The following is a 21463-nucleotide window of genomic DNA, read 5'->3' as shown; positions in this document are numbered from 1 at the left end:
AACTCTTGGAAGAAACATTTTATTAAAGATTATTTACATATTTTGTTAACAAAATTGATTTACTGTTGTTACCTAACCGTTTAATGAAAGCACCTGTAATTGCGGTGTTACGTTATAAATAAAAATAAAACATCAACATCGACTTTCATAAATAATCAATAGGAACCATTAAATAAATAATTATACTAATGTTTGAAAATATATGCTTTACTGTAAAAACAAACTGTATCATAAGATTGTTTTAAGTATATTGGAAAATAGCTGAGAGTCTAGACGTTGTTTAAAAAATTCACATCACGTGAGTTTTTTTATAATATAAAACTACATAGGACGTTCTTTTTAAATGTTTTAAGTCAATCGTCAGACATCGAAGGGCAGTGACTTCACCAAACAAAAGTTTCAATTTTGATTGAGAAACTGCTAACAAATACTACCATTCCGAGACTATTGCTATTATACGTTTGACTCTGAATGAGGTATTGAAAAAATTTCGTTAAAAATGTTATCACGGTCGTGTCTGAAATCATGGAAAATATCATTTGCCCCTGTTTGGATCCTATTTTTCAGTCAGCGACAGTTGAAGTATTTCTTCGAGCAGTTTCTCCTCTTGCAGCCTCTGCTGCTCTTGCTTCTTGCACTCCTGTTCCGAGAGCAGCAACGCCATGTGTAGCTCCGAGTCTACGTCGGCCACGGCGACGGCGTCGTCCGTGTCCGTATTCTTTTGGTAAAGCTCTAAACTGGCTTGAATAGCTCTACAAAAAATGACTTTACTCGCGACTAATTCTAAGAAAGCACAAGCTACGAGTTAGCGAGCACCGCGAGCGAGACGCCCTCTTGAAAGTGAACAAGACCGTTATAGTCGTTACACTCGACAGAGAGAAACAAACCTTTGCAGCTGTCGCTCTTCTTCACCGACGAGATTCGGAGTGGCGGGTCGTGACGGTTTCTGGGCCTTGAGTGCCTCCCAAATGTCCACCTGTCGGTCCACTCTCGATAACACGAATAAACAACTGTCAAGAAATCATACCTCCTCCTTTTCCGTTCCAGCATCGATCAAGCTCTGCTGTATGGCGAACTGCAACAGATCGTCCTCTTCCTCCATGCTGAACTGTCTCCTTCCGTCGGCGGCGGCTGCAACTTCGACGATTAGAACAAGAAACCCGAAGGGTGGGATGATGATGGTGCGATAATAACGGGGAAAATAAAACAAAATGCAAAAGAAAAATGGCTCGTGCATTACCATTACCAATCTGAGAGTATCCTGAGGGACAATGGAAGATGCACTCGTCCAGCACGCAGGTGAGTCGGTCGTCCTCCTGTATTCTGTGTACGTGAGCCACTTCACTGTCTATCGCGAAAATGTTGCCGAAAGTTATCCTAGCGTTAAGCACGTGAAACAGCGGAATTTCTTGAAACGATTAAGATTAGCGACATCGTACAAATCTCGATGATGTTATTACCGATTTTAACGGGGAAGCCTGAAGGCAGTTGCATCTGTATAAAATCCTTCAGTTTGGCAAAGTGCGAGCTGGAGATCGCCATCAAATCGACAATTGGAAGAATCTGCTCGGGCAAAGATAAAGGGTATTGTTCGCACAGCCACAGGTTAGCCTTGAACTTTTGCACTTTAACGCTGACTTCTTTTGGACGACCGATGTCTCGACCTTCTAGATTTACCGACGAATCGAAATACTCTTCCGGAGTGATGTTGCACGGATTGCTCGAATTCGTGTATTCTTTCTGCTGTGCCGCTGCTCCTTGGTTCTCTTCCACTTCTGCGATACCTAAGAAATTCTGCAGGGGAGTTTTGTTGTTTTTACTTCTGGCCTTGTCAGTTTCTGTTAGGTGTTCGGTTCGGGTTTTGGTCACCAGTTCGACGTTGGAAGCGCTGAAGACTTTGCATTGGTGGCCGTTTATTATTTCGTTCTTGTCCGATCGCCAGCCCCACACGCCGGCTTTGTTTCTGCAAATTCACAAAAAAATATTGTTGAACGTTCACCTTTCTTTACGAACTTGCATAACGAAACAGACTTAAAATATTCTTTTTAATAAAGTATTGCAGATTTTTGTGATTTATTAGTTTCAAAAAATATATGTATTATGTACCGAGTTTTCTGAAGATTTTTGATGCAAAAATCAAAATGCTACGACGTTATTTGCTACCACCAAGTGTGAATTTTTTCTCAACTGTTTGCATGACAGCTTTTTCACATGGAAAAAAATTCTTTGAAATTAAAATCAATCCAAAGCTACAGTCGTTCAAATAAATACAGGATTATTAATTATAAAAATTTACCGCATCGTAGTTGTTTGTGACATTTGAGTATTGTCACTTTGCAGTTTTCATTGTTTATCGTTTTTCAAAGTGTGAATTACAGCAATCTGAGTTAGTTAATGCAACAAAAGAGTTTTCAAGACTAATACAGGAAAGTGGTTTGTTAATGCAGCAATGGCAATGTACATATTTTATAATAAAATCAAACAAATACAAATAGAGACGGTTAAAGTGGCATTTTTTTGAACGGAGTAGAAGTACTTCAAGTCATAGGAGTAGAAGTGTCCATAGGCGGCTCAACCGAGTCAAATGTAACTTCATTTGAAATATTTAATAATTAAATTATCCCTATTAAAATAAAGCCTCTAAAAAATCGAAATAACAAGATTATTATCCAATATTTAACCGGTACCACTGTGGTATGTAACGAGTCGTTCGTTGTGGGCGTGTCCATGCTTTCACATGTGAATGATGTGATGACAAAATCAGAAATAGCGCAAGCAAGATGGTCGTTCAGTGTTAAAAAGTAAACAGTTGCAAGTTGTAATCGTTTGCTATTCACGTTTTGATAATTTTTGTTATATTTAGCGAATATCTGAGGTACGTTCGATGCCATTGAAAACGAAATGCATCGCACGACTCCAGGAATTGATGCAGATCGCGACAAACTGTGGAGATCTAATCGCACCATAGTCTCCGGCGAAAAGTGTATGATTTGTACATAATGCTCTGATGAAAAGTATCTGGATACATCATAGGTAACATTTTTGAGTTCCCTAGAGGAAATTATAAATTATTATTGTAGGTTAGGTGCATGAATACTAGGTGTGACAGGGCTTGTCGATGCGATGAAATCACCAATTTGACAATGGGAGATATTGAAGATTTGGGCTCTGCTATCTTAGTAAAAGTTCAGGATACTAATTACAAATCGCGATCATTCACCATTTTGAGATAGTTTTACCTGGAAATTTGCTGAAGTACATCGGATAATTTAGATAGTGTTGTAGACTTCAGTAATATTATGAAAACTTCAAGTACATACCAATAATATTTCAAGGGAAGTAGGAATTACTGTTGCCTTAAAATTTTTAAATTGCAATACATATTAATGTAACTGCAGGAAAAAAATTAGTTCATGTCCGATTTTTTTTTTGTGATCCGCTTGAAGATAAAATAGTATATATCATTCGGGGTAGAAGGTCTTTTTGTGCTTCGCCCAGCTGCGACCTCGACTTCGTCTCGGTCTTCAATCTCTGGGTTTACCACAAAAAGACTCACTTCTACTCTTATGATATAATATACTATTAATATACCGAGCGATCATTTAAAAAATAAATCGAGTTTGCTTTGGAGCAACATCGCTTTTTTGCAAAAAAGATGACATAGGTCAAAAACGATGACAGATAAGTGTTGACAAAAAGACGCTCTAAACTCAAAATTTAACGTAGAATCGAAATGTGAAGTCAAAATGAGGGCTTTCCATTAAAAAAAAATAAAGATGGCGTCGATTTCCGGTATTTCGGGAAGTGCCACCATTTTGAAAATATTTCATTTGAACTTGGAGTAATCGATTATAGTCAACTACCAATTTTCATATTAATATGATTTGGGGAAATCAGAAAGTTTCTAATGAACGGGCTACGTGAATCAGCCTGTGTAATTAGTGCGATTCTGTTTCAAAATTTAGTAATGTTGTTATTGAACAATATTGATTTTGCATAGACCCAACCAATCAACAGCTTCATATCATAGCAACTACAACCTTGTTATATAGCAATATTGGTAAATTTTAAAACAGAATCGCACCAATTGTAATTAGTGCGATTCTGTTTCAAAATTTAGCAATATTGTTATTGAACAATATTGATTTTGCATAGATCCAACCAATCAATAACTTCATATCATAGCAACTACAACATTGCTATATAGCAATATTGGTAAACTTTAAAACAGAATCACACCAAATGTCTAGTTACTGACGTTTTTTTTTTTTTTTAATTAAGAATATCTAGAATCCTCTGGTGTTTTGGCAACCAATTAATCACATTAATATTTTAAATGCATAGTATAGGTACATTACATACTGTAAGCGGCAAATTACCACAACAAACACAGTACGATGTCAGAAACATTTATAAAAACCCTGTATGAACCACAGTTTTCCTTTATTCAGTGCTGAATTAAGTACTCATTTCTGTTATTTTCCCATTTTATATCATTATTATTAACCGTATGTTCCTTTATTTCATTTTTTAACAAATGCGATATAGAGGTGTACCAAAAATGGCGTACTAACGGTGCACTACGGTGTAGAAGAGATTACCGTAAACATCAGAAAAATGTAAAAAAAACTCAATTCGACTTATTTGCTGATTTGGTGGTCTTTGAAAGTGGCACTTAACAGATCAATTATTTCGAAATATTTGTATTAAATTGTCATGACAGCTACCTCTAATCGTACATATTATCACAAGGTACAAGATCACTCACTACCAATATCTAATCCTGCATAATAGAGCATTTAGAAGTTTTGGAAATAGAAAAAATTATCTCGTATATTGTGTGGTGAGGGGTTTCTCAATACAGATTTGCTTTGAGTAAAAAATTGTCTTACTACGCTACTCTTCATGACTTAAGTTCAGTTTCTACTTCTCGACCAAAGATAATATATTTTTTAATTTTAATTCTTAATTTACACTGCCGTTGAACAGTTCGCGACTGTTGTAATAAAAATACGTGAAATAATGTCTGTAAGGTTTTTCTAATTAAAAAATTTTTGAAATTCTATTATAATTGTAAACTTGTTTCTGCACTTCTCAATGAAATTCGCCCCAAAAATTGGAGACCGTGATGGCCGTCCCATTATTTCAGTTTTTGTTTTTTCTGTCAATAACATGAAAAGTTACCAACACATTTTACTTATTTTATTACAACTCTACGGCGTCCATGAACTTTTCGTCAACGTGATAAGCTTTAGTCACATCATTACCTTCGTTTGTAATTTTTGCAAATTAAAAAAATCTCAACATACTGCCTAAGTTAAACGTACCTTTCAAAACTAATTTTGTCTGTATCGACGTACGTAGTCACTATCGGCGTCGTCAACCTTTGCGAAACAGACTCTTCATTTGGTACAAGAATACCAAGAGCTTCATCAGGCGTCTTCATTTGTTCACAATAAACCTGTTGGATGTCATGATCAATTTCCATCATAGTAGCACCATCACCTATGGTTTATTCATTATTATTATTATTAGTAGTAGTAATACACCCTTTCTGTTCGAGTTGTGCAAAATCTAGCCTAAACTGATCAAATCTTTACACCAAGCCTAAAAGTTACCCAATCTGTTCAATTTGTAAACGTAACTCCTGGCGCCCCTTATCGCCGGACACAATTGCAAAACTATCGCGACAAAAAATTATCACATGAAAAAAAAAATCGTTACATTCGAGACTTACTGTGGCCTTGGAAAACATAGCTCCGGTTGCCCCTCTGCCAACTCGTGTGGTCAAAACCCAGCAGGGTGGTGTCTATACGGACGTTAGACCCTTGCTTGTAGACTTTGTAAGTGTCGCTGGGACACATTCGCGAGACCAGAGGTACTGAATGAATAACTTAAAAAAGTGCGTCAAGTAGGTGATGACAACTCACCCCAACTGGTAAACTCCCATTTCATCTCGACATAAAAATCCGGCGCTTCTTTCAGTCGCTGCAACAGCTCCGGAATGCCGGCCATGCGATTGGAGTACCTCTGGAAGTCGCGTCTCTCGAGCACCATGTGCAGCAGTTCCGGATCACCTGTGGCGACTGCTTCTTGAACGACTACAAGATATCAATCAGGACTGTCCGAGATTACTCCCTTAATCTTGTTACCAGTCCAACCGTGGGAATTTTCGCAATTCACGTTGGCTTCGTTATTCAATAAAGTCCGAGCCGATTCCAAGTGACCCAAAGTGACAGCTAACATCAGAGGCGTCCGTCCGCGGTTATCCAATTTCTCTTTGTCATGCTAAGCGGGACGATAACGATGTTGCGATCTGGATCCACGAATCATCACAACTTACCTCTCTCTTTTTTAATCTCGTGTCCAACTGTTTATAGTCGTTCTGCCACACCAGCCAGTGCAGTGGGTATTCCTTCTTGATGAATTCCACTTCAACCATTTTCAGTGATACTTACGGTACTATTAGATTTTTATATTGACAATGACATGATCGAACTTGTTTGTTTTGAATGGGAGACGACGAAATTCACTGTTAAAATTTCGAAATGACAGATGTGCTATCTACCAGACGCCATATTTGACTAATGAGTCATGAGAAACGTCAAAAAGCTAAAGGTGCGTTCACGCTGTCAAGGTTGCCAATTCGCGATAATAATAGGACATGATTCAACGGAACTGGATGTCGGATGTACAGTGAGCGGCAAAAGTATGGAATAAATCAGTGCCACCTTTACTTTACAGGCCATGCTGTTGTAAGTTTGGCAACATTGCAGGTAGTCCGGCTCATTCCGGCTCTAGTTCGTGTTAGTGTTGGTTAGTGCGTTTACGTTGGTTGTATTTTGTTTACAATTTACAGCAAAAGCAGTGAAAACGATTAAACTTTTTGTGGGCAGTTCAGTTTATTAAACTTGTTAATAATTGTTCACCCTTCTGCGTATTATTTATCTGTAAGGTAGGTTTGAAATTGAAACGTAAAGTGCTGGCATTTACATAACCTCACTTTGTGCTGTGACTACTTGTGAGATGTGTTGATCTATGTTATCCTACTATTTTGCAGATGCCAAGAAGGTGTGTAGTACCAGGGTGCAAATCGAACTACGATAGCACTTTAAAACAAAATAATTCTGTGACAACTTTTGCGTTTCCGAAGGATGAAAAGAAGAAGCAAGCTTGGATGCGGGCTATCCCCAGGGCTGATTGGAGTCCCACCGCACATTCTGCAGTGTGCATCAAACACTTTCATGAAAGTCACATAATTAAGCATCAACCATACAAGAACCCAACCTCAGGAGAAATTCAGAAGCTTTTACTGCAGCACCCAAAGTTGACGGAGGATGCAATTCCAAAAGTTTTTGATAATTTGCCTGCATATTTATCTAAAAAGGAACCTCCAGCAAGAACATCTCCAGATTGTCGAAGGGAACAGGTTCTAAAAAGAAATGCCGTAAAAATTGAGGAGTTTTTAAAAGAAGATATTATAAGTGATTTCGATAGTTTTGTGAGTTGTTTTTTAAAACGTTTAAAAGTTATCGACAAATGGCATCATAATATAAGTGATAGGTGTGTGTGGTTTTACTCTCTGAACGTTGACAGTGTGCAGAATAATGACGTGAAGGAAGATCAGCTAAAAGTTGTTTGTAGTATTTCGGTGTCAAATGAGATGGTTGTCAAAGTAAGTCTCAATCAAATTGAAATTCCAAAGCATGATCTAGAATGGATTCTTCCTTCTGACTCAAAACTTTCTCGTTGGAGTCAAATTGAAAATTTGTTGATCAGATATAAAAATGTTAATGAAATAAACAACAGGGAACAAAATTATTTCGAATACTATATAGATAAGGCATGTAAATTTGTAAAAAAAAGTATAGAGTTTATTGAAGAAGACGTGTTTTCAAAGCATAAAGATTTACTAGAGCTAATTGAAAATCAATTAAAATTATTATTACATCAGAGGAAGAGTTACAATTCCCTGACTATTACGTTTGCATTTATGATTTTTTCACAGTCACCAGCTGTATATAATTTTATTCGCGAGTATTTAATTCTACCACATAAAAGGTATTTACAGTCAATTTCAGCAGCGTTTCATGTAGATCCAAATCTGAATGCAAATACAAAGCATTATTTGTCACACATATCAAAAAGTCTTACAAATAGAGAATTGAACGTTTCATTATTACTTGATGAAATTTATATAAATAAATGTCTAACATTCAAAGCACAAAAAATTGTAGGCTGTGCTGAAAATAACCCTACTGAACTGGCTAAAACAGTACAAAGTTTTATGATAAGTTCCTGTTTTGGTCATTTTAAGGAAATTGTAAAGTTGGTGCCTGTCAGTGGCCTAACTGGGGAACAATTGAAACATTTAGTCTTAACTGTAATTCACTTTGTTCAGCAGTTTAATTTTAAGGTCACAGTTGTCATCAGTGACAATAATCGCATCAATCAACTCATGTTTAGACTTTTTGCACCTGTAAATTACTTTATAGAAAATCCCAATTTTAATAATCTTAAAGTGTTTCTCACATATGACTTTGTCCACATATTTAAAAATATTCGTAATAACTGGATAAACTTAAAAAATCATTGGAGTACTTTTTTGTATCCTGACTTCAATGATCTGAGTATTATTAAAAAAGCGTCTTTTCACCATTTAAGGGTAATAAATGACAATGAAAAAGATTTATTGATAAAAAAAGCCTTTAAGTTAAACAATAAGACATTGTATCCAAGCAACATAGAACGACAAAATGTAACACTTGTAGATAACGTATTTCATAGATCAACTATTGCTGCCTTAAAAGAAATTGAAGATTATGCTGAAACTGCTGATTTTGTTGAAATCATTAGAAACTGGTGGGACATAGTCAACTCCAAAAGCGTTATAGCGGGTAAAATAAAAAAAAATGAATATTCTGGCCCAATACATGATTTAAACGATCCAAAATTACAGTATCTAAGGCAATTTGTTTTATGGATCAGAGAATGGAGACTATTAACTGAGTCTAATGTAGGAGTCGGACTAACAAAGGATACCTCTACTGCAATCGAAAGAAGCACAACTGTTTTAGTCGACTTGGTTTTATATTCTTTTCAACAGTTGGGGGTTAGTTATGTCTTAGGAGGCAAATTTCAGACTGACAATCTTGAAAAAAGATTTGGTCAGTATCGTCGACTGTCTGGTTGTAACTACAACGTGAGTTTTCAACAAATACTTGAATCCGAAAAAAAACTGCGCGTAAAGAAGATTCTAGATCTTGCTAGAACAGGTACCCTGTCAATAAAAGACATATCTGATTCTTCCCAAAACGTTTCAGAAGAGAATTTGGCAGCAAATATTAATGAATTTAACTGTATATTTGACGGTAATTATTTAGAAGTCTGTGCACTTGATCAGGGTTCAACGTTATATGTTTGTGGATATGCTAGTTTTTCAGTATGCAAAAGACTTAGCTGCTCTTTTTGTAAAGATCTTATAAGAGAGTCAAAAGGTGACGATATTTCTGACACTTATTTTGATTCCCTTCAACGAGGTGGGTTAAGCTTACCTACTGAATCTGTAATTTCCATATTTTTTCACATGCATGCCATATTTGATTTTATAATAAATGACAGTGTGTTAGAAAACAAATTTTTACACAGTCCTGATCAGAAAAAAATTATAATGACTCTGACCAATACAAGCTTAGGAAAATGTAACTTTTTCGACGAGTTGGAATGTATGTGTGGAGAAACTTTAAAAAATATTGTACCTCTTTTTTATTCTGTTTTCAGTAATATATTATTAAATAATTATACAAAAAAAAAAACTGATGCTACAAGAGAGAAATATACAAAGTCCGTGGAAAACAAAATAAAAAAGAGAAAATTAAATACATTTAAATTATAATCTTATAAATACATATGTACATATATATTTATATTTAATTAATATTTTAGTCAGTTGTCTGTTGTTACAATAAAATGAGAAAATAATCGAACTGCCCTTAATTTTAATTTTCAGTCTTCAATTTAATGTTCTTTTAAAAATGTTGTACAGGAATTTATAATAAAGCAAGTATTTATACATTGTCAGCAATATATATTTTTTTACTTTGAATAGTTATTTATTACCTACCTATATATTCGTCTTATTAGTTCTTAATCGTGATTTTAGCGCATACCGTATAACCACAGGCAACCGGCCGGCCGGACTACTTCAACCGGTTCAGGCAACGTTGCCAATTCTAACAGCATGGCTTGTAAAGTAAAGGTGGCACTGAATAAATTCATTAAAACTTAAACAAAATGTTTTTCAAAAAAATCTTTGAACAGGTCAATTTTAGTTTATAAAAATACATGTTTTAGTATCTAAGAAAATTCCAAGCAGTCATTTGTTTTCGAGTTATCATGTCATCGATAGTTTTTTTAAATGGAAACCCCCTATTTTTTTTCTTGATTCCGATAGCCCTTTTAATTGTCTAAATGACAGTATAAAAATTTTGTTATCTTACATAAGAAAATTTTTGAGAAAAAAAATACTGAAGTTGGTAATAGTTATTTATTTAACGAGTTCGTGTGTCATTTGGGCTTTTTTGGCATGAGTGGACCAGTTTAAAACTCGAGTGAAACGAGCGTTTTAAAGGTCCACGAGTGCCAAAAAAGCGCAAATTACACAAGAACGAGTTGAATACAACGTTTTTTTGTTCGACGAGCCCCCCCAAAGGCTCCAAATGGCTGAAAATCTTTAAAATTGGCTTGACGTTTCGTTTTGACAAGTTGTCAAATTCATCAAAATCCGTTCACACAGGAGAAAATTCTCAAATTCTGACAGTGTCGAACAAAAAAAATAAATTTTATAACGAACAAAAACAAGTCAAAAAATCAAGTAGGTAAATCAAACAGTCAAATATTATAGTCAATTTCATTCGTATGTGTTATTTGTTTTACAAAACGTTTTGGAAAATGACTCATTTAACAGAAACACAACGTATAGAAATTTTAATTTTGATTGGGTGCGGGGATAAAACTAGATAAAACTAAAACAGGGAGAATTTCTTCATAAACTTGCTTATTGTCAACAAGCTGGGGGATGGCAAATCGAACATTTAATTCCATAATTTTAAATATGTACTTACTAACACAGTTTTTGACTTGTTTTTGTTCGTTATAAAATTTATTTTTTCTAAATTTATATTTTTTTTTTATCAAAAATTTCCTTATGTAAGGTAACAAAATTTTTATACTGGCGTTTAGACAATTAAAAGGACTATCAGAATCAAGAAAAAAATAGGGGGTTTCTATTTAAAAAAACTATCGATGACGTCATAACTCGAAAACAAATGACTGTTTCGAATTTTATTTTGCATTAAAATATGTATTTTTATAAACTAAAATTGACCTGTCCAAAGATTTTTTTGAAAAAAATTTTGTTTAATTTTTAATGAATTTATTCCATACGTTTGCCGCTCACTGTATATAATTTAGGAGGCTTAATCAGGAAACCAAGAATTCTAATAAATATTTATTCAAATAACATATAAAATAATATAAATCCATTATAAATATGAAAAAACTTTAAACCAAGTCTTTGGTAGGTAAAACATCAACCGTTACAATCATTCTATTCTGTCGAAAAATATCAATAATACTGTGGCGGTTCTTATTCACTAGGCGTTGCCTTTGAGTTTTTCTTGCATTTGATTAAGCATTTCTTGCATTCGGCGGATCTGCAACACAAAAACGAACGTTTAATGTTGTCGTGTGGAAAAGAGGAATTTCGTCACCTCTTGATCCTTCTGGAGCAGCAGTCGATCGGTCTCCGAAGAATCCGAATCGTAAGGAGCGGAGTCCCTTTTGAGCTTTCCTCGTTCTCTCGCGTGTTGAGATATCTGTGAGATACATTGCGCTCTGTAATTTTCGTAATGAACGTCTTCGGTCACGTCTTTCAAGTCTTGCATGTGGGTTGAGATCAACATTGTCCTCAGTTTGATGAAGTCGCTGTGTTTGGGGTTTTCCACTGGAAATTCAACAGTACAAAGGAGTAGGTGCACAAGTAGTACGAGAGATGATTACCGTCGACAACTCCCCAAGGATATTGCCGCCCCCTCACTTTTCTGCCTCCCACTTCTAGGGTCGTGTTGCTTCCGACGACGGCAAAAGGAACGCTCGCTTTCAGTTCTCGATCTTGCTGTTTGAATTCCTCGTCTTCGTCGCTGTCGCACTCGGGAAATTCATACATCTGTCAATTATCATCGTTATTATTTCTTCCGCTTCTTCTTCTGCTTTACCTGAATGTCGTGCTCCTTGATGTCGTTGATAATGTTCTTCTTGAGCCTGGCTATTTCGGAGGTAGTTAGGCAGTCTGCTTTGGCGATCACCACCACGATGTTGACCTTCTGGTGCAGCCTTTTCATCAACTCCAGGTCCATCTGCCTGAGACTGTGTCCCCAAGGCGGGACGAAATAGAGACAGCAGTGCACCCGATTGTCCTGGATGTTTCGCCTGTTGAGTCCGCTCTCGTCAGTGAAGTATTGTCGGAATTGGTCGTCGATGTACTTGGTGCACACCTTCCAGCTGTCTTCGCAGTTGACGGCGTCGCCGAATCCGGGGGTGTCGATCACCGTCAGTCGCAGTTTCACTCCGCGTTCCTCGATCTCCATCGTCTTCTTCTCGATGGAGGTAGTCTTTTGGATCCGTTCGCTAACGTCGGGGACCTTGCGGTTCTTGTAGAGGTCGTCGAGGAAAAGGCTGTTGATCAGGGTGGACTTGCCCAGGCCCGATTCGCCCACCACCATCAGGGTGAAGTCGAAGCCGCGTTTTACGGATTTGCGGTGGACTTGGTCGGGGAGCGTGGCGAAGCCGATGTAGTCGCGGTCTCCTTTGTCTAAAACAAAACCACTTTGAAGTCGTCCCTCCTCCACCTGCAGATTTATTACCTAACAGTGTCATTTATTTTTATATTCGGACTGGCGTAGGTAGTAGGTACTTTTGTTTGAAAAAATAAACATAAAAAAAAATTCAAGAAAATTCGTACATAATTATGTTTTTGAAGTAAATTTTAAATTCTGATGATCAAGACAACATTTTCGCTTTCGAATTGTAAAAAAAACATTGTTTTAAATTTTTTACGTGAAGAATTGTTATGAATTCTGATTACTATCAAAAGAAAAAGTTATAAAATCCTCTTTCAATAAATTCTAATTTCAGTTTGAAACATTTCTTACTCGGGTGAGTGTCGCACAAAAATTACTAAATTATTCGAACCTATTTTTGTGGTGGTAAACAAAGTTTTCAATACTTTATTTTATGTTTAAAATAATTTCTTATCATTCATAACATCTTGTACAGTCGATGGACAAATAAAACTGGGACAAAAATGACAATCACATAAGTCAAAATTTACAAATTTGCATGGTTTAATTACGGCTTTATCACAAATAGGTTAACTTTAGTATGACATATTATATAGACACTGACAAATATATTGACAATTCAATGGTCTGATTTACATAGATTAAATTTTAAGTGTCCCAGTTTTATTTGTCCACCGACCGTACATACAATGGCCGGCAATAAAAACTAGCCATCACTTTTCTGTCACATTAAAATCCAAATGTGTAATTAATGCTTTAATAACACTGCCATTTAAATGATGGCTAACTTTTTTTGCCGGCCACTGTACCGTGCGATCAACAATTAGGTACTTAGATAAGAGGCGCTATGACTCTGACTGTCAGATTTTTCGTATCTTGCTAACTCAGTTAATAAACGTCAAACAACTGTCACTATTAATCCAGTTTGAACACAAAACTGGTTTTTACTTCAGAACATAAAAGATTCATCATTGAATCTTACTTTCGTAATGGTGTTTTCAATAACGGAGAATGGACATACCTGTCTGCAAAAATTTCCAAATTTAAATTGAAACAAGTATATGCAAGCAAAAATACTTCCAGCATTCCAGAGCATCTGAACGTCTAGATTTGGGCATACGTCCAAAATCTCAAAGGTTTCTTTGATCTAAATACATTATTGTTGATCGCACGGTAGATACACAGTGAGTTTTTTTTAAGACTAGCCATAGGGTTTTACATGTTAATTTTTCAACCCCCTGTTAGCTTTTGTCCTTATGAAAAATATTCAATCCAGTTTTGTAGTAAAGTTGTGAGATATGACAATGTATTGACACAATTTTAATTTAATAACCAGAAGCAAAGGAATAAGGTAGCAAAAAGACGTTTTTTGAATTCCGTTTGCTTCAATTTTAAATTTTCAGTAGGCTAAAATTTCACTTGAAATTTGTAATTTTGATACGTAATTGATTGTGTAATTCCTTAGCTGCCTTTTTATAACATAAATACCTAATGAATCTATCGTTATTAAAGTAATGTTCAGACTATTTTTTGTTTGTATATTGTCTATTACAACCATTAAGGTATCACAAAATGAAGTACAGTAGAACCCCAATTATCCGGCCTAATGTGGACCGGACCCTTCCCGGATTAAGCGAAATTCCGGATAATCCGGAAATTTTAATGTAATGTTTTTATACTAAAGAAATAATACATCGATTTATCCATGTTTACTTTCGATTTCAATGATACGTATGTTGTATTTTACGTACACTGAAAGAATGATAACTACACCAAATTCAAGCAAGAAGAAAAAAACTAAATGCATGATTTCCCACATTAAGGGGTTGGGAGTTCGGCTTAACAATGAATTTAATAACTTCTGAGAATCTTAACAGACGAATACTAGATTTTTATCCCTTCTGAAAATATGAACAAAAGAACAAGGCCAATTCCGGATTAAACGGAGTTTGGAAACAAATTAGTCAGGATAAAACGGAATTTTTAAACTCGATTTTGTTTCCGGATATCACGGACTTCCGGATAACCGGGACCAAGATAATCGGGGCTCTACTGTAATTGACTTGATATTATTATTGTTTAATTTAAAAACAGCGATAGGCTTTGTAATTTTCACAAAAATAAAAGTTAACAGGGGCTTGAAAAATTAGCATGTAAAACCCTATGGCCAGTGCATAAAAAAAACTCGCTGTATGCTTTTGTACATACAATAATTATGAACACAAATTTTCCTGTTTTATTTCTTAATTCTGATTTACGCCAATACCTACATAACGAGCGTTCAAACAATTCAGTATCTTTGGTTGGTTCAAAAAAATAGTTTTTTTTTGCGAAAAAGAAAAATTAATTCCACTGTTTATGAATCCCAAATAAATAAATGAACGTTAATAATAGTATACCTATTAAATAAGACCAGTCTTGAAGCACGAATTCAAGATTAAAAAACGAGTGGCGTAGCCACGAGTTATTTTAAAGAATGAGTGCTTCAAGGTCTTATGAAACGAGTTTTTTATACTATTTTTTGTAATTTGCCCTTTTTAAGTCGTTTTTAAACAAAAATGTTTACTTTCCTCGATTTAAGGATTTTTGTGGCGGTTGGTAATGTCTTAATTTTAAAAGTGAAAATTTGATCAAGTCCAAATTCTGTCACAAAACACGAATATGGAAGATAATCTTTCATGTGCGCCCGCTGAAATACGTGAAATTGCCAAAAATACGGTCGCGAATTTGTTGCCTGATAAATCCTTATAAATAATTCTTTGCACATTTGTACGTAATTTAAACTGACACGCATGACGGATCAAGCTATGCCAACCTAAAAATTTTCGTAAAATGTTCCGTGAAATAATGGCTATAAGGACATCCCAGATGATGATGTCGCGTTCGTTAATATGTCTATTAGAGAATTAAAATGGAGGCAAATTACAAAAAAACATTTTTTAACGCTAGTTACATATTTAGAAGAAAAAAAAATCAACGAAATATTTTTCCTTAAAAAAAGTTTGCAAACATCTGTTTAGCTGCATAAAAAATCTTCAAAATGTTAAAAAAAAAATTGTGTTTTTTAGATGCTTTTTTAATTGTTATCTTTTATGTAATTTTGGGATTTTGTGAATGTATTATTACATACTATTATTATCATTTTTACTTCGGCTTTCTCTATTACGTACGCTAAACTAATTTTCCTCAATATGTATTATTATCAGCAATCGGTTCAAATACGCTGATGATGACACAATTTTTGTAATGTATATGTATTTGTTTCTTCACTTAATCTTACACAACTAAAAACTGATTTTTTTCACATACACTTTTTTCTTAGCTTTTTAATCTTACACTGTTTTCTTTTGGTTTTCATCTTTTGTCAATTGTATTTCACTAGGTATTTCTCAAAACTGCACACCGCACAACAATTATCGCATGACTTTGTTTCTTAAGTAAACTCCATTTAAAAATCAAAAAACCATCACCTATTGCTTTAGGTTCGTAAAATTTTAAAAACCCTAGGTAGATATTTTTTCATACTATGTTGGTAACTATAAATTACGACATTTATTCGATTCAAAATAAAATTCAATTGCTTTGAATTCCGTTCATAATGTTTTATTAGCAGCACGTTTAATTTATTTATTGATTCTTATTATTTTTACTTAAACATGCCCAGAAAAACAAGACATTTAATAAACACTTAACCTCAAAATTACAATTCTCACCAAATTTTACACTAAACACCGTTGCCGATAGTAATCATCGAGGAAAATGCGACGTTGGTGATTTTTTGATTTTTGAATGGACTTTATGTAGCAAATGGTCTACAAACATTTCGTATAAATAGACTAAATTTAATCTTTAAGAAGATTTCAATCCTATATTGGAATGATAATGATAATTGATTTTTGCACTGCTTGTGTTAATTTTTGGTGACCGTATGCAAGACATTGCAGAACCGTCTCGTTTACCACAATACTTTAGAGCGAATTAATCAATGACTGTAACTCCTCATGTTGATATGTGCAATATGGATTTTATACAATTTCATTCTTGGAAGGATAACAGAAAAAAAAATTAAGTTAAAGTTCAAATTTTACACGTACAGTCGTTGACCAAAATAAAATAGGACAAAGTAAATTTCGATTGCGTAATTCGATATTTTTGCGAAATCCATCTCTTAAGAAACAAAAGTGTCAAAAATAAAAAAACAATTCTGATTAGTGTCATCATTCGACAATATTTCAAAAACTCATAATCATTCAATTGAACATAGTGACAGTGACGAGATGACAAGTAAAAAAACACAACCTAACTTTTTGTAAATCAATTGTCAAGTCAAATCAAGTTGTAATCTGAGACACATACGCCTCAGTTACACTACACAAATCTTTGAATTGTGAAACTGTCTAAGGTAACACTTTGTCCTATTTTATTTTGGTCAACGACTGTACCTATAAACATATGTTATGCGATAATTGTTGTGGGGAGTGTATTTCATTTTTACGTCACTTTAACATTTAATAGGGATAGAAATAATAGTTTTGAGAAATAGTGAAATACAATTAAGAAAAGAGGAAAACCAAAAGAAAAACACTGTACTATTTTTCCTAACGTGATATCAGTGCCGTACTCAACTTTTGTGCCATGGCATTTCTGCCTTCATGCGGAGGTATAGTGCAAAACTGAATGCACGTGATCTTCACAAATGGTCTGAAGATCTGAAGGTTTTAATATTCTGATGTATATTGATTTCACCCTGTAGCCTGTATACATTACGCAAAGCAAAATACATATGTGAATAATGTTTTTTTACTGTGTTGTACACTTACTTCAATTAAAAAGTCGTCAATTGAGAGATTGGGAAAAATATTATCTCTAAATATGAACAAAAACAGTAACTCACTTCGCAAAATACCTACTCATTTTCTATGTACAATATTTTTAAATGTGACTCCTGTTAGAGAAGTATCATCATCCTAAATAACTAAAATACTCAATAATCAATTACAAATTAATTAGGTAATTAAAAAAAAATAGATTTTAAACAAAATGCGATTTTCTTTACATTCTGAGCATGTTTTAATTAAAACTAAGTACATGTTTAGCATAATTTCAAGAAATTAAATTAGCCTAATAAAATCCACACATACACTTCTAGTTCATTATTATAATAAAAAAATGCGTGAATGTAACTTAATTTTTCTCAATTCTGTAGGTTTAACTTCGCATTTCTGAGATTGTTAAAACGGTCGTAATTTATTCTGTAAACGAATTATCTTATACAAACTTTTCTGTAGCTACGTATTCATAGTTTTGTGTTATAAATATACAACGATTTGACATTTACCACAAAGCAAGCAAACATTCTCACGTGAAAACATTAAGGGTTTATCTAGGTACCTATCTAAGCCATTACGGCATAATAAAATCTCCTAGTTACTTGGTTCTACTAGAAGATAATGTGCATTATTTTTTTTACACAAGGTTAACAACCTTTTCCGCGGTTACCGGTAAACTTCAAATTGAGTTATGAGTAGGTATAAGTAAACATCGGATAACTTGTAACAACAAATATCATCAAATATGTACCAATAATATCTATTAAAAAAATAATAAAACACAATGCGGCTTATAAAGTTGTGGCACTTACAAATTTTGAATAATTACTAAATCAGATTCAAATTTTATCTATAAAAATGCCCTGCAACTCGATTATGTAAGCTTTAAAAAAAATTCTGGACACTGTTAGTGATATTTTTCCATAAACACTGTAAATGCTGTAAATATTTGATTGATAAACGGTAAGTTAAGTAGGTAAGTTAGTACATAAAACATAGTTGTAATGACAAATCTATTTTTATAAATTTAATTGATTAACTGATTTAGATTAGTGGCGACACAATTATAAAATAATTCAGACGTTTGATAATTATAATTAAGTATTATTAATGTTTTTATTATGAATTAATTACTGCTTTTACATTGTTCCAGATGAATGCAGGCTTAGGATAATTAATTAAACCAGTATTTAATGTATCTACCGGTAAAAAATATTCATACTTTACCCAAAAAATCTGTAAAAAGCATAGACATACAAAATATACGCACAAAATATCAGTTAACTCACGACGTTTGTTTTCAAGATTGGCTAATTTTAACAATTTAACAATTTATGTGATTCAAAAATCTACACCAGATTCGGAGAAAACAATCATGATTCATGTTTATTCTGCGGAAACTTATGTCATTTGTACAGATTCTAGAGATAACAGCTCATTGAGCGTCTCAAGAGTGTAATCTCTAGCAATTTGGACTGTCTGCTTTTATTAGTCTTATTTCATTCTTCATTACATCGAAATTTTATTCACCGTCGACATGACATTTTTATGTCAAATAATCGATATGACTCAGCTTTAATTCCTGGTTGTAGAATTATTAGATTAAATAATAGATCCACCTTAAATTGTCGTTTCAGTCAAACTGATAAATTATCAAGATCGATATCGCGTAAATGAAAAAAAATCTGAGAATTATTTAACCGTACTGTGACTAAAGTCCAATGAGAGAGTTGGATGTTACTCGATCGACTGATTTGAGAGAGAAATGTATGAAAATCAATAAGAACATTTTTGAATTTGAATTTTTATTACAAAACTCCGCTGTTTAGTTTGAATTAAACAAAAATTTCACAATACTTTCCGCACAGTTGTTCGTTGCAATTATGGAACTACGGTACGTAATTACAAACAACCAAGTTAATTAGGATGTCCTGTGAACGTGCTCATTAACAGAACTATCATCTCATTATAACTATATTGGAATTGTTGGCATTTCTAAAATTCTAAATTACTTATGTTCGATTTAAAAATGGGACGTAGCAAACCATTTCGTTATCAATTAACATATGTGTAAATCACACTATATTACATGTTAGCGTACTTTTACTGTCCTAAAATAAAGGTAAACAGATTCTAATTAGATCATAGAAAAAATTAGAATTTTTTCGAAGTAGAAAAGCTCTCAATTTTTTTTTCTGCAATCTGTGATAAATCTCGATGGTGATTTTGTATTATTCCCTCCTTCGATTTATGACCATTAAATGACCGTTGCACAACTCTCGGATTTTTCCGAGATTGTTCTGGATTGGTGGTATTCTCAAGCATCCCCATGAGTACGTCCAATCAGAGTGATTGTTTCCGAAAAAACCCGCACAATGAAAACAACTCCTATTGTTGTACAAATTCAATCAGATTAGAAGTTCTTGACGTTGGATCACCTCTGACTCGTACCGCCATTTCTACCTAGATTTTTAACAAAGATTAAATAACAGAGGAAAACGCAACTCACAAGTTAGTACGTGTTAACAACGGTGTGAAGTAACATTTCAATCGAATTCTTGGCTAGAACAGTAGCACTTTAAATTTTATTAAGGTCGTTTTATTTAGATTTGTTGTTGATGGTTAAATGGTTGAACCATAAACATGTTTAGTGGTACCGTTAAAAATAGCAAAATACTGAATATTTTACGTCCAGTCAAGGTCTCAATAGTATCAGAATGAGCGCGTTTTATTTTATCGAATTTATCTAAAACAAACTGATCCACTTCCGTGGGGTGGCGGTACCGCGCCTAGTATTCTAAGTCGCGGTGTTTTATTTTTGCAATATGACTGTCATTTGGGATACCGCCTCGTCGAATTGTAAATACATACAGAGTATTTTTCGCCGCGTTATCTCGCGTTTGTAACATAGTAAGTACTTGGATTTCTAGTCGCAACAGTGCCTGTCACTCGGTACTAAGTAGGAAATGCCACAATTTAGATGCCTATCTGGCCGCTTAATTCGTACACTGCTACGTTTAAATAACGGCTATTGCATAACGAACCGGACCAACTTATTAACCGGAACAATAGTACTATGAACGAAAACAACGATTGACTGACACATGCTCTCACCTGACATCGCTGCTGATGGTACCGCAAACACGAGACCACGACGTATCAAGCCGCCACCGCTGCCATTATGTCACCACAACAACGTTCGACGTTTCGGAAGTACCTGACGACGGACACAACAAAGATTTTCCTTGTCGGATCAAGAGTCGGTGGGTGTAGCGCCCAACAGTCGCCGATCAATAATGGAGCCCTCGCGCTCTTTTTCAATTTCACACCCTCCACTTGGCGCAGAGTGGAGGGGACGAAAACAATTGGGGGGGATAAGTGGTGCGCAGTAGTACAGGTGGTTTTGCATACGACGCAACGTAAACGGTTACGTTAGCGGACGGATTCTTATTTGAACTGGCAGATTGGACAGTTTCGCGAATTATATACAGGGTGCGTCGATAAGGGGAAGTTTTTGGCGTGGGTTTTTTAAAGTAGCTAACGTTGGAAGCAACGTTAAATTCATTTTAAATGCTATTTGAAAAATGATTTCTTTCCTTTGATGTGCTCGTGTAAATATTATTTTAGATAATGCTTGTTTGCGATCTACCTAAAACCATACAGATATTGTCTTCGAGTGTGAAAGAAACAGATAAAAGATAAAAATTTAATTTTGTGGTTTTCGACGCCAATTTTGCGGATACATATAGGCTGGGGCCACACTACAGACTTTTT

At 34.5% G+C, this 21463-nt stretch overlaps 2 protein-coding genes and 1 long non-coding RNA gene across 5 annotated transcripts; 1 reads left to right on the top strand and 2 right to left on the bottom strand.

Annotated features, from left to right (window-relative positions):
* Positions 1-3: 3 nt before the first annotated feature.
* Positions 4-6598, bottom strand: LOC138138742 (ankyrin repeat domain-containing protein 13D). 2 transcript variants are annotated; one of them, XM_069058749.1, is made up of 10 exons: positions 6344-6598; positions 6153-6288; positions 5931-6101; positions 5738-5881; positions 5328-5505; positions 1461-1963; positions 1241-1408; positions 1028-1131; positions 888-976; positions 4-752 (listed from the first exon to the last, which is right to left on the bottom strand). In XM_069058749.1, the coding sequence occupies exons 1-10, from the start codon at positions 6440-6442 to the stop codon at positions 557-559; spliced, it is 1788 nt and encodes a 595-aa protein (XP_068914850.1). In that variant the 5' UTR covers positions 6443-6598; the 3' UTR covers positions 4-556. The 2 variants fall into 2 exon arrangements, with proteins under 2 accessions (XP_068914850.1, XP_068914851.1); XM_069058750.1 differs by having other exon boundaries at positions 1247-1408.
* Positions 6599-6632: 34 nt separating this feature from the next.
* On the top strand, positions 6633-10105 carry LOC138138747 (uncharacterized). Its single transcript, XR_011162095.1, has 2 exons — positions 6633-6955; positions 7061-10105. It is a non-coding gene; the product is annotated as an uncharacterized lncRNA (long non-coding RNA).
* Positions 10106-11496: 1391 nt separating this feature from the next.
* Positions 11497-21019, bottom strand: Septin4 (septin 4). 2 transcript variants are annotated; one of them, XM_069057394.1, is made up of 5 exons: positions 20804-21019; positions 12276-12871; positions 12061-12226; positions 11772-12004; positions 11497-11714 (listed from the first exon to the last, which is right to left on the bottom strand). In XM_069057394.1, exons 1-5 carry the CDS (start codon positions 20808-20810, stop codon positions 11655-11657), a joined length of 1062 nt encoding a protein of 353 aa, XP_068913495.1. In that variant the 5' UTR covers positions 20811-21019; the 3' UTR covers positions 11497-11654. The 2 variants fall into 2 exon arrangements, with proteins under 2 accessions (XP_068913495.1, XP_068913494.1); XM_069057393.1 differs by lacking the exon at positions 20804-21019 and adding an exon at positions 12924-13048.
* Positions 21020-21463: the final 444 nt, after the last annotated feature.

This window comes from Tenebrio molitor, chromosome 9, assembly GCF_963966145.1.
Source record: "Tenebrio molitor chromosome 9, icTenMoli1.1, whole genome shotgun sequence".
NCBI lineage: Eukaryota > Metazoa > Arthropoda > Insecta > Coleoptera > Tenebrionidae > Tenebrio > Tenebrio molitor.
Note: the sequence above shows the minus strand (reverse complement) of the source record. Positions and strands in the feature narration are given on the sequence as shown.

Coding starts and splice junctions, on each gene's coding strand:
- LOC138138742 (XM_069058749.1), bottom strand. CDS start 6,442: ATGGTTGAAGTGGAATTCATCAAGAAGGAATACCCACTGCACTGGCTG. Junction 6,102..6,152: donor AAATTCCCACGGTTGGACTG/GTAACAAGATTA, acceptor GATATCTTGTAG/TCGTTCAAGAAGCAGTCGCC. Junction 5,506..5,737: donor CTATGTTTTCCAAGGCCACA/GTAAGTCTCGAA, acceptor AATAAACCATAG/GTGATGGTGCTACTATGATG.
- Septin4 (XM_069057393.1), bottom strand. Junction 12,005..12,060: donor TCCTTGGGGAGTTGTCGACG/GTAATCATCTCT, acceptor TTGAATTTCCAG/TGGAAAACCCCAAACACAGC. Junction 11,715..11,771: donor TGCTCCAGAAGGATCAAGAG/GTGACGAAATTC, acceptor TTTGTGTTGCAG/ATCCGCCGAATGCAAGAAAT.